The sequence below is a fragment of the Erinaceus europaeus genome, chromosome 4 (genome assembly GCF_950295315.1).
Source record: "Erinaceus europaeus chromosome 4, mEriEur2.1, whole genome shotgun sequence".
NCBI lineage: Eukaryota > Metazoa > Chordata > Mammalia > Eulipotyphla > Erinaceidae > Erinaceus > Erinaceus europaeus.
The window spans coordinates 56,484,233-56,499,958 of NC_080165.1; the positions used below are offsets into that span (position 1 = coordinate 56,484,233).

Consider the following 15,726-nt stretch of genomic DNA (forward strand, 5'->3'; position numbering starts at 1 on the left):
CTCCCTCCACCCCCACCCCACACACCACCCTTGCCATCACATACTCACCCTGTGTCCCTTCTCCCCAGGGAGCCCTGGGAGTCCATCAAAACCTCGGTCACCCTATGGGCGAGAGAGGCAGCCCACATGAGGTCCCACCCCTTTCCCATGTCACTCTTCCCTAGTGAATGGAAAGGGAGCACTTCATAGGGAATCTGGGCAACAGTTACCTCCCTCCCCAGAATTCCAAAGAGATCCACTGAGGCTGGGACCTATGGGCATCGGGAGGGACCAAGTGTGGTACCTTCACTCCAGGTTCTCCAGGCATCCCTCGAGCTCCATCAGCACCAGCTCGGCCCTGGAAGAGCAGGGGACATGTCAAAGAAAGCAAGGTCACAGCCCAGGCTCTGTACCCCATCTCCAACCTATGCCCATCCCACTCCAGGTCACTCACCCTTCGCCCAGCCTTGCCAGGAGGACCTGTGAGGCCCTGAGGCCCTCTGGGGCCCTGGTGAAGGACAGTTAGGGACAATGTTAATGGGCACAGAGAGAGGGGCAGCTGTTGGGTTGGGGATCAGGTAGGTAGGGTTGTCACCTGAGGCCCCAAGTCTCCAGATTCCCCTTTCAGGCCTGGGCTCCCAGGTTGTCCCTGTGTGAGAGAAAAGAAAATGCTTGTACTGAAAGATACACCTAACAGCAACCTCAAAGCCTTCTCAAAAAGAAGCAAAATAACTTTCAGCTTGTTCTCTTTCCAGAACTGTTCACACACCCACACACAAATAAAAGATCCCTACCCTCAATACTCCACTCACTCACCAAGGGTCCAGGACGGCCTGTGTATCCCATGGGACCAGGGGGTCCTCGGAGTGCCAGCTAGGGGGGTCAGGAGAGACAGGACAAGACAGCTGGAGCACAGCCCCCAGATTCACTCTTGCACCCCTTATCTTCATTCCATTATCCATACTCTTTCCAGTCTCACTCCCTCTGAGCCCCAAACCAGACCAAACCTTCCCCAGCCCTACATTCATTCCAACCTACCCTCCTAACCTCTCTTGGAGTCTTCCTTTTCTTACCACAAAGGTCTTTCCTTCACCAAAATACACTCCAGCCCTACTCACCCGTGCCTGCTGCAGAATTGCCTGGGCCTGAGCTTCCTGGGCTGCTACCACAGGGCCCTTGTCACCTCCACTACTGCCAAACCGGAACTGAGGGACAAGAGGAAAAGGCTCAGACTCTTCCAGGAAGCTAGGAGACCCCCATCCATAAGTGTCATCCAGAATGTCTGTCCATCTCCCAGGTACAGAGACAACCCATAGCTTCCTTCAGTGTATTCCATGGAAGGGGTTCAGTCAATCACTGAGAGTTTTCAGAAACTTCTGTCCTCCTTCCTGATTCTGACCGTATCTACCCCAAAGACTTTTCCTTAGCTATAGATTCTTGGAAATACAGAGTTTTCTCCCCAGTTCTAGATTACTCAAATTGGTTCTAGAAGATCTTTAGTTCTAAGCCTTTTAATGAGAATCTAATCCTTCCATTCCCAGAATTAATCCCTTTGGGTTGATGGTCTTGAGAGTCTCCTCTTCAGATTTCCTGATCTTCTAGTTCCTGGAGACACAGTACAGTTTTCCCACCCACCTCCTTCCATTCCGTTCTGAAGTCCATAACCAACTCACTGGGAGCATGAGGGATGTGCCAGGAGGACCAGGAGCCCCATCAGACCCAGGAAGTCCTGCTCGGCCAGGGGGGCCCTGGAGTAAAGAGAGAATAAGAACCGGTGATGGGGTAGAGGGTGCTATGGTTCTAACCACATTTTTAAATATTTTTATTTATTTTATTTTAATGAGAGAGATACAGAGGGAAAAGACAGAGATACCAGAGAACTGCTCAGCTCTGGTTTACAATGGTAACAGCTGGGGATTGAACCTCAGACCTCAGAGCCTCAAGCAGGAAAATTTTTTGCATAACCATTATTCTATCTTCCCAGCCCATCTAGCTATATTTTCAAGTCCTTCTCAAGAGAATAAATGCAGATTTCCCTGAATAAGTCCTGAAACCCCCTTTATTCCCCTGGGGGGGGGGATGAGGATAACTACTCCCCCTCCACACCCCCCATCCAGAGTCTGTCCTTCTTCTTGGTTCCAGGGAGCACATAAGTTCCTCCATGCATTAATCAGCTAGATAATGAAGAATTACTGAGCACAATGCCCCACTGAATATTTTTACTTTGCTGCAAGAGACACACACATACACACACACACACACACACACACACACACACACACACACACACACACACACCATTCCCTTACCCTCTCGCCAGGGTCTCCAACTGGGCCTGGGTTTCCCTGAATACCTGGAGGACCACTGAGTCCCTGAAGAACAAAACAGAAGGAGGTTAGGTGTGAGGATATGGATAGAAGACAGGTGTGGCTGAGAAGGGATCGCAATAGAAGCAATCTAGGTATCTGGGAAACCTTGGTAAACTCTGTAGTTCAGTGAAGGAAGCCTGCCTGTATATGGGTGAGATACGAGTGAGTGTAGAGAAGGGTGGTCTCTTAGAAAAGACTAAAGGCTGTGAGCCCCACACCTATGGACATCTAATCTTTGACAAAGGGGCTCAGACTATTAAATGGGGAAACCAGAGTCTCTTCAACAAATAGTGTTGGAAGCAATGGGTTGAAACATGCAGAAGAATGAAACTGAACCACTATATTTCACCAGATACAAAAGTAAATTCCAAGTGGATCAAGGACTTGGATGTTAGACCACAAACTATCAGATACTTAGAAGAAAATATTGGCAGAACTCTTTTCCGAATAAATTTTAAAGACATCTTCAATGAAATGAATCCAATTACAAAGACTAAGGCAAGTATAAACCTATGGGACTACATCAAATTAAAGAGCTTCTTCACAGCAAAAGAAACCACTACCCAAACCAAGAGACCCCTCACAGAATGGGAGAAGATCTTTACATGTCATACATCAGATAAGAGTTTAATAACCAACATATATAAAGAGCTTGCCAGACTCAACAATAAGACAACAAATAATCCCATCCAAAAATGGGGGGAGGACTTGGACAGAATATTCACCACAGAAGAGATCCAAAAGGCCGAGAAACACATGAAAAAATGCTCCAAATCTCTGATTGTCAGAGAAATGCAAATCAAGACAACAATGAGATACCACTTCACTCCTGTGAGAATGTCATACATCAGAAAAGGTAACAGCAGCAAATGCTGGAGAGGTTCTGGGGTCAAAGGAACCCTCCTACACTGCTGGTGGGAATGTCAGTTGGTCCAACCTCTGTGGAGAACAGTCTGGAGAACTCTCAGAAGGCTAGAAATGGACCTACCCTATGACCCTGCAATTCCTCTCCTGGGGATATATCCTAAGGAACCCAACACATCCATCCAAAAAGATCTGTGTACATATATGTTCTTGGCAGCACAATTTGTAATAGCCAAAACCTGGAAGCAACCCAGGTGTCCAACAACATATGAGTGGCTGAGCAAGTTATGGTATATATACACAATGAATACAGCTGTAAAAAATGGTGACTTCACCGTTTTCAGCCGATCTTGGATGGACCTTAAAAAAATCATGTTGAGTGAAATAAGTCAGAAACAGAAGGACGAATATGGGATGATATCACTCTCAGGCAGAAGTTGAAAAACAAGATCAGAAACAAAAACACAAGTAGAACCTGAAATGGAATTGGCGTATCGCACCAAAGTAAAAGACTCTGGGGTGGGTGGGTGGGCAAAATACAGGTCCAAGAAGAATTCAGAGGACCTAATGGGGGTTGTATTGTTAAATGGGAAACTGGGGAATGTTATGCATATACAAATCATTGTACTTACTGTTGAATGTAAAACATTAATTCCCCAATTAAAAAAAAAAGTCAAAAAAAAAAAAAAAGAAACAGAAGGATGAATATGGGATGATCTCATTCTCAGGCAGAAGTTGAAAAACAAGATCAGAAACGAAAACACAAGTAGAACCTGAAATGGAATTGGCATATCACACCAAAGTAAAAGACTCTGGGGTGGGTGGGTGGGGAGAATACAGGTCCATGAAGGATGATAAATGACATAGTGGGGGTTGTATTGTTAAATGGGAAACTGGGGAATGTTATGCATGTACAAACTATTGTATTGTATTTACTGTTGAATGTAAAACATTAATCCCCCAATAAAGAAATAAATTTTTAAAAAAAGAAGTTGAAAAACAAGATCAGAAAAGAAAACACAAGTAGAACCTGAACTGGATTTGGCGTATTGCACCAAAGTAAAAGACTCTGGGGTGGGTGGGTGGGTGGGGAGAATACAGATCCAAGAAGGATGACAGAGGACCTAGTGGGGGTTGTATTGTTATATGAAAAACTGGGAAATGTTATGCATGTACAAACTATTGTATTTACTATTGAATGTAAAGCATTAATTCCTCAATAAAGAAATTAAAAAGAAAGAAAGAAAGAAAGAAAGAAAAGAAAAGACTAAAGGCTGATGGGTCTCAGCTAAACTCACCGCAGGGCCTTCTGGGCCAGGGGGCCCCTCCACCAGCATACCCTGTGGATTCAGAGGTTAAATTAGAGGCTGCAGAGCAAGTACCAACCCCCTCCCCTTCCTTCTTCCCACCTCTTTCAGCTCAGTGACCAGAGTAACTTACAGGTTCCAGTACCGCAGGCTCCCCCTTATCTCCCTTCAGCCCCCGGGGTCCATGGGCAGCCTGGTGAAAACACACATGTAACCCCCAGTGGGGCCTGTGAGCAGCCTGAAAACCAGGACCACCCAGACCGAGTCCAGCTTTCATTCTCAGGCCCTCTGGCTACTTCCCTAAACATATTCCCAAATCCCCAACTCTTTTCCCCAGGATTTCCTGCCCAGGAGATCTCAGGGCTCCTTCTCCTGCCCTCAACTCCCAGCCCCATTTCAGCAAATTTAATCTTGTCTCCCTGAGGACCTCTTACAGAAAACTCCCCAGATCTTTCCTGGGATTTCAAACCCTAGAAGCTTCCCAAACCCTCTTCTGAATGTTCCTACCTTATCTCCCAAACTCCCTCTGATACCAGGGCTTCCCCACCCACCCACCAAATCACCAACTTAATTAAATTTATACCAACTCATCAAGTAAGAATCTCTAAGATTGTGGATAAATTTGTATTTAGATTTGTGGATAGATGTAGATCCATAAGAGAATAATATGGATCTACTAATACATAATAGATTCCTCTAGTAAAGAAAAGGTTTATGCCCTTCTGCACCACAAAATCTTACTTAGAATTTCAAGAAGTTCACAAATTAAAACCTCTCCAGAGATTAAACAATCATATTCCAAGTAGATTTGGAGGGCAGCCTCTACTCATATCCAAAACTTGGGCCTCACAATGTTATATGTAAAATATAGTTCTTGGGTTCAGTTACAGACCTTCTTAAATGTCTTCCCCCTCCCACTAAGTCTCACAACCTTCCTCTGGCCCCTATCTATATGCTAAGCCCACCAGCTCCCTCTCTTCCACCTTTCTATTCAGATGCCCATGCCCACTTCTAAAATGAGAATCAAGATAAGGACAAGAAGAATGGGACACTCACCACAACCACCACCACCTTAACTCTCAAAAAAAAAGTTTTTTTTTCAAAATGCCCCCCAACTCCATCCTGACCAAACAGTAATGACCACTTTCCAAACTCTCCCATGATTGAGGTGAGCCCCAAATTCTCAGAAAGCAACATAAGGAGAAAAGCAACAGAGGGTCAAGGGGCTCAATATTAGAAGGGTGAGGTGTGGGGTGAGGCAGCAGAGATAGGAGGCCAGGCAACTCTAACAGCAAGGCAAGCAAAAGGTGAAATGGAGCAGACAGGAACTATCTCAATTGACAAGGAAAGTGCCTGAAGACATGAAAAGAAATTAAAGGAGACAGATTAAAGGGAAAAACACTTGTAAGCAAAAAAAAAAAAAAAAAAAAAAAAAGCTGGGCGAGGAGGAAGAATGACACCAGGACCAAGAAAAAATAAGCATTAGAAAATGAAAGGGACAAACAGGAAGTGGCTAGATAGACTGGAAGGACAGGAAAAGAGGACTCAGGAAGTGAACCCTTAAAACCAGCATAGCCACCATGACCAAGAGAGAAAACATTTACAAAACAGATAGAAAATGACTCCAGAAAAAGAGAGTATGACATTAAGAGGCAATTCTTCCAGAAAATACATACATCAAAACTAGTAAACATAGAGAAAGTGATCATCACAAAAATAGGCTCCCTAGTGGAAACTTTATGATCTGGATGGATAACCTGACATTCACAGAAATGACATAATGTCAAGAAAAATTTAACAAGTCAACATGAAAAACCAGAAACTAAACACAAATAGTAAGGCCCATTTAGTCCAAGTTGACATAATCTGAGATGGATACCATGACTGGAAAAGACAGGGAGGGACAGACAGGAAGTGACCTGTAAGTTATAAAACATGACATAGGAAGTTAGATCATTTGGCAGCAACATGGATTAAAAAAAAAAAATGACCCAGAATAAATGGTGGAGACAGACTGAAAATGAATATAAAGCAGGGGCTATTGACCAAAAATTTTATGAAATTCAACTTGATTAATACTAGAAGTGACTAAGACAGATAAGACAGTGATCACAAGTTTAAAGAGAAACAAACAAAAGGAGAAAGGATGGAGGGAAGGAAGGAAGGCCAATTGCCTTATATAGATAGAATGGTCCACAAAGGCATCACAAGGTAAGACATTTGGCCAGGGAAGACAGGAAATAATTTTTTCAAGCAACATTTACATTCAGGTGAGCAAATACGACAAACCACCAATGACAAGTAGGTCAGAGCCAACAGGTAAAATCAAAAACAACAAGAAGAAGCAATTCTTGCAGCTCATATTCAAGGTCAAGAACAGAAGAGGAGCTCTTTCACTTACGGCTCCTGAGTGGGCTGTCTCCGCAGAGAGGGCAGGGCCAAGTTCCGTCTCCTCACGATAATCGTCCCCATAGCCATAGGTGTAATCGTAGGGCCCTGCTGGGGCATCTGTGCCACCCTCCCCATATTCCTCTGTCAGGAACCTGTCAGCTGTGGAGGGGACCTGGAGATCTGTCTGCTCCTTCCCGAGGGTGGTGGGGGTGGGGGGGGGGAGCGTAGATGGGGACATTAGGACAGAGAGGAGGTTTTCCCTGGGCCCCAGGGTATGACAACTTTGAGTCCAAAAGACTCTGGGGTAATAAGGACTAGAGTTTTTCTCCCAAAAAGGACAAGGGAAGTGGTTGTATAGGAAAGAGATGGCCATCTAAGCCCCAAATAAATGATATCTAGAAAATGAAGCTGGTAGAAAGATAGGGTGGAGAACAAGAAAGGTGGCCAGAGGGCTGGACACAGAGTGGCTGCTCCAGGAATGTAGTAATAGACAAAATAGTCCAGGAAATGGCAAAAGAAAAGTATAGAAAGGCTGGGGGAGGAGAAAGAGTGACAGCACTACACAGAACATGGTTCCTGAGAACAGAAAGATCACCTCAAAAGTGAAAACATTTGACAACAACATGGAAAAGAGGTTACTTCAGAATCAAAGAAAGAAAAGAGACCTTGACACTGAAGCAAAATTATTATACTGAAGGTCACAATTGGTCTTCAGTGACCAGAAGACAGAAAGGCATACAGGGACATGACAAAGAGCCCTCTGGCCAAAAGTTCACCAAGATGACACAGGGTCAGAGTGACATGACAGAAGCTCACTGCCCCAGCTGGTGGGGGTTGGAAACAGAGTTACCTCCTCAAGAGGTGGCAGAGGGCTTGACTCCGGAATTCCTTCCTCTTCACCTGGAGTGGGGACCTAACCCCAAGGGAAAGGAGAGAATAGCAGGGGATGGAAGGAGAGAGAAAGAGGTTAGCAGGAAGGAAGGCAAAGCAGCACCTTGTCCCCTTACTAAGAGCAGTGTCGGTTCTGGGGGGTGGGGGAAATCTCAGATCTTGCAGCCCCTTTGGAGAGGGAACAGTTCAGGGAGAGTGAATCTCCACGGTGATAGAGATTTGGGGGCAGAGATCTGGATACCCCGGCTCTACCTGCCGGTAACCGCTGCTTCTAGTCCTGGGGGGGGCCCGGACCATGGGGAGAGCTGCCCTCCGAGCTGGGCGTCGGGAGGGGGGGGTCTGGCCATATGCTGGACGGGAACCTCCAATTCGAGAGGGCCTTCGGCCTGGTGAGGGGGGTGCCTGCCAGGTTGCCGACCTCTTGGCAGGGAGGGTAGACTTTCGGGGAGAGGTTTGACGCCCTCGAGAGGGAGGGGGGACCCTGTGTTTGGGACTCGGAGACCGCTGTAGCAGAGAGAATGGGAGGGGACAGTAAGGAAGTATCCACAATCTTAATATATGATGTCTCTTCCCACATGTTGGGAGGGTAGAAAGGTGTCACAGATGTTCGCAAGTGGTGGTGAGAGTAAGAACAGAAATGAAAGGGTCCCTCAAGTTTACCTGATAATCAGGGGTTGTTCCTGTAGTCGTCTCATCGTAATAAGGGGGCTCGTAGTCATAGTAGAGAGACTCAGTGGGCTGAGAATAGGGAAGGGGCAGTGGGAACAGGTAGGAAGGGGTGTGGGGAGGAAATGAGGAAATGGGGTGGGGTAGGCATGGAGTTGGTAAAGAGTTGAGGATGAAGAAAAATTGAGGGTAGGGAGAGAAACAGAGGGTAGAGAAGGAGGGTGATGGATCCCACATGCGGAATAGAAGCAGACATGATTAAGTGATTGACCTTCCAACCTTCAGACCCCAGATCATATCTATCATCCGAACCATCCGAACCCTACCAATGCAGAGTCTTCCTTCCTTCCTTCCTTCCTCCCTTCCTTCCTTCAGGGTGCCAGAAACTGCCATGCCCCCACACTTCCACAGGCCCAAACTCCTTTAGGATCCCCTCTACCTGCTTTTACTTCCCATCTCTTCTCTGTGTCTTCCCATCTCAACTTATTTTTCCCTGCCTCTCCCCATCTGCCATCCCTAAGTCTTTTTTTATCATCTTTATTTATTTAGAGACAATCAGAAATCAAAAGGGAAGGGAGGGATAGAAAGATGAGAGACAGAGAGACACCTGCAGCCCTGCTTCACCATTTGTGAAGCTTTCCCACTGCAGGTAGGGACCGGGGGCTCGAACCTGGGTCCTTGCGCATTGTAACATGTGCGCTCAACCAGGTGCACCACCACCCAGCCCCAAGTCTTATACCACTACCTCTCTCCCAATCTCTAAATTCAAGGAAAGGATAGGAAACCCAAGGACACAGGTTCAAGAAGGCTGGCAGAAAAGGGGATACAGCTCCCAGCCATAAAATCTTCCAGTTACTCTTTTTACTTTTAAATGAAAATAAAAAGATTGATTGAATGATGACTGGAGGTAGGAAGTAATGGAAATATGGAGGTATGCTTAGGGAAGAAATTTAGTAAGGGGATTATAAGAACCCAAAATAGAATGAAGAGCTCTGAAACATTGGGAAAACTCTCCAGGGAGATGTCTGGGTGCCTTCCCTCCCTAGGATATGCTGTGGTTTGGGGTCCAAACAACTCTCTCTCTCACCTGTCGCTGGGGTTCCTGGTTTTGTGGCCTATTAAGTCTTGATGGTTGCTGCTTTGGAGATCTCTGGGTTCTATGAGATTGTTGGTTCTGCGGTCTCTCTTTCAAACTCCCCTCACACTCTAGCTCCTTCTGGTCACAGGATTCATAGGCAGCTTGCACCCCTGGAACAATGACAAGTTCCTGGACATCGCCCTGCAAAAATATGAGGAAAGAACACCAATGAAGGAAGGCAAGAGGGCATCAGGGAAAATGGTACAGTTTAGGACGAAGGGTAGGAGATTGATCCGAGATAAAACTTTATTATTTTTTTTAATATTTATTTATTTATTTATTTTCCCTTTTGTTGCCCTTGCTTTTTATTGTTGCTGTAGTTATTGTTGTTGTTGATGTCGTCGTTGTTAGGACAGAGAGAAATGGAGAGAGGAAGGGAAGACAGAGGGGGAGAGACAAACAGACACCTGCAGACCTGCTTCACCACTTGTGAAGCGACTCCCCTCTTTTTTTTTTTTAGTATTTATTTAGTTACTTATGAGAAAAAGAGAACCATGGTATCACTCTGTCACATGCAGTGATGGGGACAGAACTGAGGACCTCATGCTTGTATGTCCTGAGCTCTTCTGCTGTGCCACCTCATGAGCCACAAATTTTCTTAATTTTCAAATGATCTTCTTACTCATAATCCCATTGAACCTTCACAACAATTAGAAAAGTCAGTAAGAGAATCATGTCTAGGGGGGCAGGCAGTGGCACACTTGTGTATTTAAGCACACATAGTAGTAAGAAGCGAAAGAACCCACACAAGGATCCAGGTTTGAGTCCCTATTCCACCTGAAGGGGAAAGCTTCATGAGTGGCAAAGGCAAGTTTGCAAGTGTCATTCTCTCTCCCTCTCTACCTCTCCCTACCCTCTCAATTTCTCTCTGTCCTATCCAATAAAAGGGAAAAAAATGGCCACCAGGTGCAGTGGATTCATAGTGTAGACAACAAGCCCCAGCAATAACCCTGGGGGTTTGAGAGAGAGAGAGAGAAGTGTGTCTACACTCATTTTTCAGATGGATTTCATTCAGAAAAGCTCAAAAAGGTAGTAACTAACTTACTCATAGGGATAGAAGTAGAAGTAAAATCAATTGACTTTGCCTACTCCCTGCTCTGTGGTGATGCATAAACTTTTCCACAGGAACTTCTGGAGAAAACAGTCCAGACTTACTGGCCTTGACCTTCCAGTGAAAGGTGAAATGGTGAAAATTCTCAGGATCTCTATAAATTTAGAAGGAAGCCACTTACATATTCTGTTTATGTGTCCACAAATGCTACTTGACATGACTTGCTTTGTTTTGCAGTTTGAAGATACTGCCTCATCTCTAGGGATAAACTGAGACCTCTTTGGGAATGAATGGAAGACCTTACACTTTTGTATTTCTTTGGCATTGCACCAAAAGATACTCAGAAAGTTTTGACTAGCTGGTTGGATGAACAAACAAATAAGTGGACAAATGGGTGAGTGAGTGACTGGGGACTCGAATTCAGGCTGAATGTGAGGATTGATATACTGTAAATGAATGAATGTTTTGGGGTATTTAAATAGGAGGGTGGCCCAGGAGGTGGATAAGGTATTGGATTCTCAAACCTGAAGTCCCAGTTCAATTTCTGGCACTGCATGTGCCAGAGTGATGCTCTGGTTCTTTCTCTCTCTTCATCTTCTAACTCCTGTCATTATTTTTAAAATATTTTTATTTATTTATGTATTATTGGATAGAGACAGAGAGAAATTGAGAGGGGAAGACAGAGAGGAAGAGAGAGACAGGGAGATACCTGCAGCCTTGCTTCACCACTTGTGAAGCTTTCCACCTGCAGGTGGGGACCAGGGGCTTGAGTCAACTTATATTACTATGGGTCCTTGCACATTATAATATATGCACTTAACCAGGTGTGCCATCACCTGGCATATATATATTTCTTTTTTATTATCTTTATTTATTGAATAGAGACAGCCAGAAATAGAGACGGCAGGGGTAGAAAGACAGAGAGACATCAGCAATGCTGCTTCAACACTCACAAAGCTTTCTCCCTGCAGGTGGATATATATATATATATATATATTTTTTTTTGACAGAGCACTATTCAGCTTTGATTTATGGTGGTGCGGGGGATTGAACCTGGGATTTTGGAACCTCAGGCATGAGAGTCTCTTTGCATAAACATTATGCTATCTACCCCACCTATTAATCTTTTTTTTTTTGCCTCTGGGGTTATTGCTGGGGCTCGGTGCCTGCATTTCAAATCCACTGCTCTTGGAGGCTATTTTTCCCTTTTTTTTTTTTGTTAAATATTTATTTATTCCCTTTTGTTGCCCTTGTTGTTGTTATTAATGTCATTATTAGATAGGACAGAGAGAAATGAAGAGAGGAGGGGAAGACAGAGAGGGAGAGAGAAAGATAGACACCTGCAGACCTGCTTCACCACTTGTGAAGCAACCTTCCTGCAGGTGGGGAGCTGGGGGCTCAAACGGAGATCCTTACTCTGGTCCTTGCACTTTGTGCCACGTGCGCTTAACCCACTGTGCTGCCACCCAGCTCCCTAATAAATATTTTTATTAGTGATTTACAAAATTACAAAATAACGGGTACAATTCTATACCATTCTCACACCATAGTCCTGTGTCCCCATACCCTCCACTGGAAACTACAGTGGTTCACCTAAGGTGTGGATTGACTATTATTACTATAAATATATATATATATATGTATGTATAAATAAATAAATACTGGAAACAGATTGGTAGGTAGGTAGATGGACATAAATGAGTATATAGATGACTGAATAGCTACCTGGATGATGACTAGCTGAGTGAGGAGTTGAGGAGATGAATTGTTAAGCAGATATATGCATGCTAATATGCAGGAAAAGATGGACAAATGGATAAGTTAGTCAATGGAGAGCCAATGAATGGGAGGATAAATAGATGATAGGTGGGTAGCTTAAAGCAGGGAGTGGCAGAGCAAGGAAAGGATAGCCTGGTGGATGGATATGAATTTGAATGCTTGAGTGGGTATGTGAATATGTAAATGGATATGTGGCTACAGATAGATGGTATCATTTGAAGACATGAAGGTAAGGCATGGGTAGATGGGCAGACTAGTGAAGACTGACAGAAATAAATGGCAATGGACAATCTTACTATGTAACTGGGGCCCTAAGTTCTCCTACAGAGAAAACTAACTCTGAAGATAGAAAATGGAAATATAAACTCATGAGAGGGGAAAATGAAGGCCAAAGGTGTAGGAAGATGGAATCAAGGAGCAGAAGGAGAGTGGACAGAAGATGTAGATCCAGGAATTATTCCTTATGCCGGTTATTATTCCTTGTGCTTTGCGCCACCTGCGCTTAACCCACTGCGCTTAACCCGACTCCCCCAGGAATTATTCCTTTGCTCTGATTACCTCGAAGACTTCTTCATCCAAGATACGGGCACCAAAGATTATCACTCCATGGGTGTCTAATGCTGGATGAGCACTTCGGGGGAGGGGCCGGGTGATCCGCTTCTTACAGTCAACTATGAGGGTAACAGACTGGCCCTTCACAGCCACAGCCACCCGGTGCCACCTGGTCATGAGGAGATAAATTCAAGTGGCTGACTGACTGAAAGGAGGAAAGTCAACAAAGCTAGAGTGAAGTTCCCAGTGGGGTGGAAGTCAAAGTAAGTCATAATACATTCATTTGGTACCTACAACATACCATGTAACATGCAACAATGTTCTTATTAGGTTCTTATGATTCTATTCTTTCTATTTTATAGATACAGAAGCTGAGGCTAAAAGAAAAAGTGTTGTGGTCCGGGAGGTGGCGCAGTGGTAAAGCTTTGGACTCTCAAGCATGAGGTCCTGAGTTCTATCCCCGGAAGCACATGTGCCAGAGTGATGTCTACTTCTTTCTCTCTCCTCTTGTCTTTCTCATAAATAAACAAAATTTTTTTTAAATGTCATGCAATAAATTGAAAAAGCCTAAACTCTGGGCTGTATAACCAAAAGTCAATAAGGTTTCCCAGTTTATGGCATGCTTAGGGGTGGTGGGGGGTAACCACAATGACTAGAAAGGAGGTGCTGAAAATATAGCCCAGACAGAACACAAGAACAAACCAACTTACTTGCCATCTGCTAGGCTGAGGCCCCGGAAGACAGGCTGAGCTGGGGGTCTAGGCCGCCCAGTCTGGTCCTCATACAGAAAGTGGACAGGTCGACCAAGCTCCAAGCCCAACTGACGGATGCCCTGGGCACTATAGAGGGTCAGCAAGGGGGCCTGGAGGCCAGGGCGGGTCCGGACAGTAGTCAGCAGAGAAAAATCTTTGGGAAACCCTCCTGTACCCAAGAAAGATACAGACATGTAGCATATTAAGTGAAGAGAAGTAACTCCCTTCCCTCCTGGAGTCTGACCTCAGACCCCACCCCATGACCTCCTTAGCTCTCCTTAGCAACCATGTTAGCCATACCTGGGAAGAGCTGGCGAGTGGGTGCACTGAGCTGGGCAGGCCGGGACACTCGGTAGGCCACATCTGTTGGACAGATGCCTTTCGCTTTCCGGACACCATCAGGGAGGGAAGGGAACCTCAGAGCCTGGAGCACATTCACAGGGGGTGCACCTGGGAGGGTTATGAGAAGGGACACACTCTTAGGAGGTAAGCCTCGACAGGAAATATTGGAGGTCTAGAACTCAACTTCCTGAGACTCAAATTCCCTGGAAGGCAAAGGTGACTGCTTCCTTACCTATTTGGAGTAGAGTACGAATGGATGGGGAATCAGAGTCACCTAGGAAAACATAGCCCTGGCTGACTCTTCTCTCCCCTCCCAGTCTTCTCTCCCTCCTAGCATCTCACTTACTCTCTCCCTGTCTCTTTCAGCCTATGAGTCTCTCTCTCCATTCTCTCTTGATATTTCCCTTGGCCTATCTCTCTTTTTCTTTCTCACTCTCTTACTCGTTATCTGTATCTGTTTGCTTTTCTGTCTCCCTGTCTCTTCTGTCCTCTCATCTTCTCACACTGTCCATCTTTTCCTTTCTCTCTCTCTCTCTCTCTCTCTCATTCCTTTTCTGCATCTCTAGCCTCTGGCCTCCATCCCATGTCTCCAGCACAAACAACATCTGGCCAATCGATCAGCCTGGGTATGGGAGGTGCAGTGGAGCCACCAGCAGGGAGCAGAAGGGCAGTTCTACAGGACAGGGGGTTGATGCTGCTGTCATTCCTGTGTTGGGGAAGTTGTTCTATGCAAAGTAGATACAAGAGATAGAGGAGTCTCAGTAGCCTCTGTCCCTGGGATGGAAGATGCGCTGAAGGTGGGGGTGGGAGAGCTTGCAGCTGCCACACAGAGCTAGGCTGGTCCAGGGCCGTGAGCCACACATCTGTGGATCCCATCAGAGTCCTTGCCCAAAATCCAGGCACGCTCCTCACACCTGGAACTTCTACTCTGCTCCAGCTCCAGGCATCTAAAGATTCAAGACCTAAGCCACCAGCCTGGAACTCAGTTTCTAAGGCTCAGACCCAAAGGAAGACAAAGGTCACCTTTTCTTCACTCGTTTTCTGATATACATACTCCTCATACCATCAATTCCAGATTGGAAAAAAAAAAAAAAAAAAAAGAGCCCTCCCCCTCCAAAAAAGTTCCAGAAAAATTGTCATGGAAGTGTGGGGCAGGGTAGGGGCCAGAATACTCAGGAGAGCTGAGCTGGGTGGGGTGGGTGAGGTGGAGCAGGCAAGCAGAGAAAAAAGGTTCTTTGAGTACAGGATTCGGGAAACCACGGCCTTCCCCCCACACACACACACACCCTCCCTAGCCTGGCCCCTGGTGTGGCAGCTCCGCAAACACCAACACACAAGGGCCGCTTTGAGAAATGAAGACTGAGTGAGACAGAAACAGAGAGTCACAGAGACCCTAGGCCAAGGAGACCTCAGAGGCCTCCGCCCTCTAACAACCCCCAGGAGAATACAGTCCATCCAAGAGACAACCTACCCACCAGTCTGCCCATTCATCTCCCCAACTCAGGCTACATATATACCCCACTGTCTCCAGCTTCAATCTGCCTGTGAGCTCCCCACTGATAACCTCCATCTCTGGCCCTAAAAATGCCCCCATACTTTCTCTAATGAATTCTACACTCACCCATTTCCCTAGAGAATCCCATCT

At 45.6% G+C, this 15,726-nt stretch overlaps 1 protein-coding gene across 4 annotated transcripts in view; it reads right to left on the bottom strand.

The window, feature by feature from the left end:
- The window catches only part of COL11A2 (collagen type XI alpha 2 chain), a 35,644-nt gene that overhangs the window by 17,857 nt on the left and 2,061 nt on the right, over positions 1-15,726 (bottom strand). For 2 of the 4 annotated variants that reach the window (XM_007527416.3, XM_016190131.2), the window contains 17 exons: positions 14,040-14,189; positions 13,698-13,908; positions 12,994-13,156; positions 9,555-9,746; positions 8,462-8,539; positions 7,761-7,823; positions 6,921-7,100; positions 4,653-4,712; positions 4,511-4,552; positions 2,289-2,351; positions 1,653-1,727; positions 1,098-1,184; positions 796-852; positions 575-628; positions 434-487; positions 284-337; positions 49-102 (listed from right to left, as the gene is read on the bottom strand). In XM_007527416.3, coding sequence (XP_007527478.1) covers positions 49-102; positions 284-337; positions 434-487; positions 575-628; positions 796-852; positions 1,098-1,184; positions 1,653-1,727; positions 2,289-2,351; positions 4,511-4,552; positions 4,653-4,712; positions 6,921-7,100; positions 7,761-7,823; positions 8,462-8,539; positions 9,555-9,746; positions 12,994-13,156; positions 13,698-13,908; positions 14,040-14,189 — 1,637 coding nt within the window. The remainder of the gene's footprint in view (positions 1-48; positions 103-283; positions 338-433; positions 488-574; positions 629-795; positions 853-1,097; positions 1,185-1,652; positions 1,728-2,288; positions 2,352-4,510; positions 4,553-4,652; positions 4,713-6,920; positions 7,101-7,760; positions 7,824-8,461; positions 8,540-9,554; positions 9,747-12,993; positions 13,157-13,697; positions 13,909-14,039; positions 14,190-15,726) is intronic. The other 2 variants (XM_016190129.2, XM_016190130.2) reach the window with 2 other exon arrangements.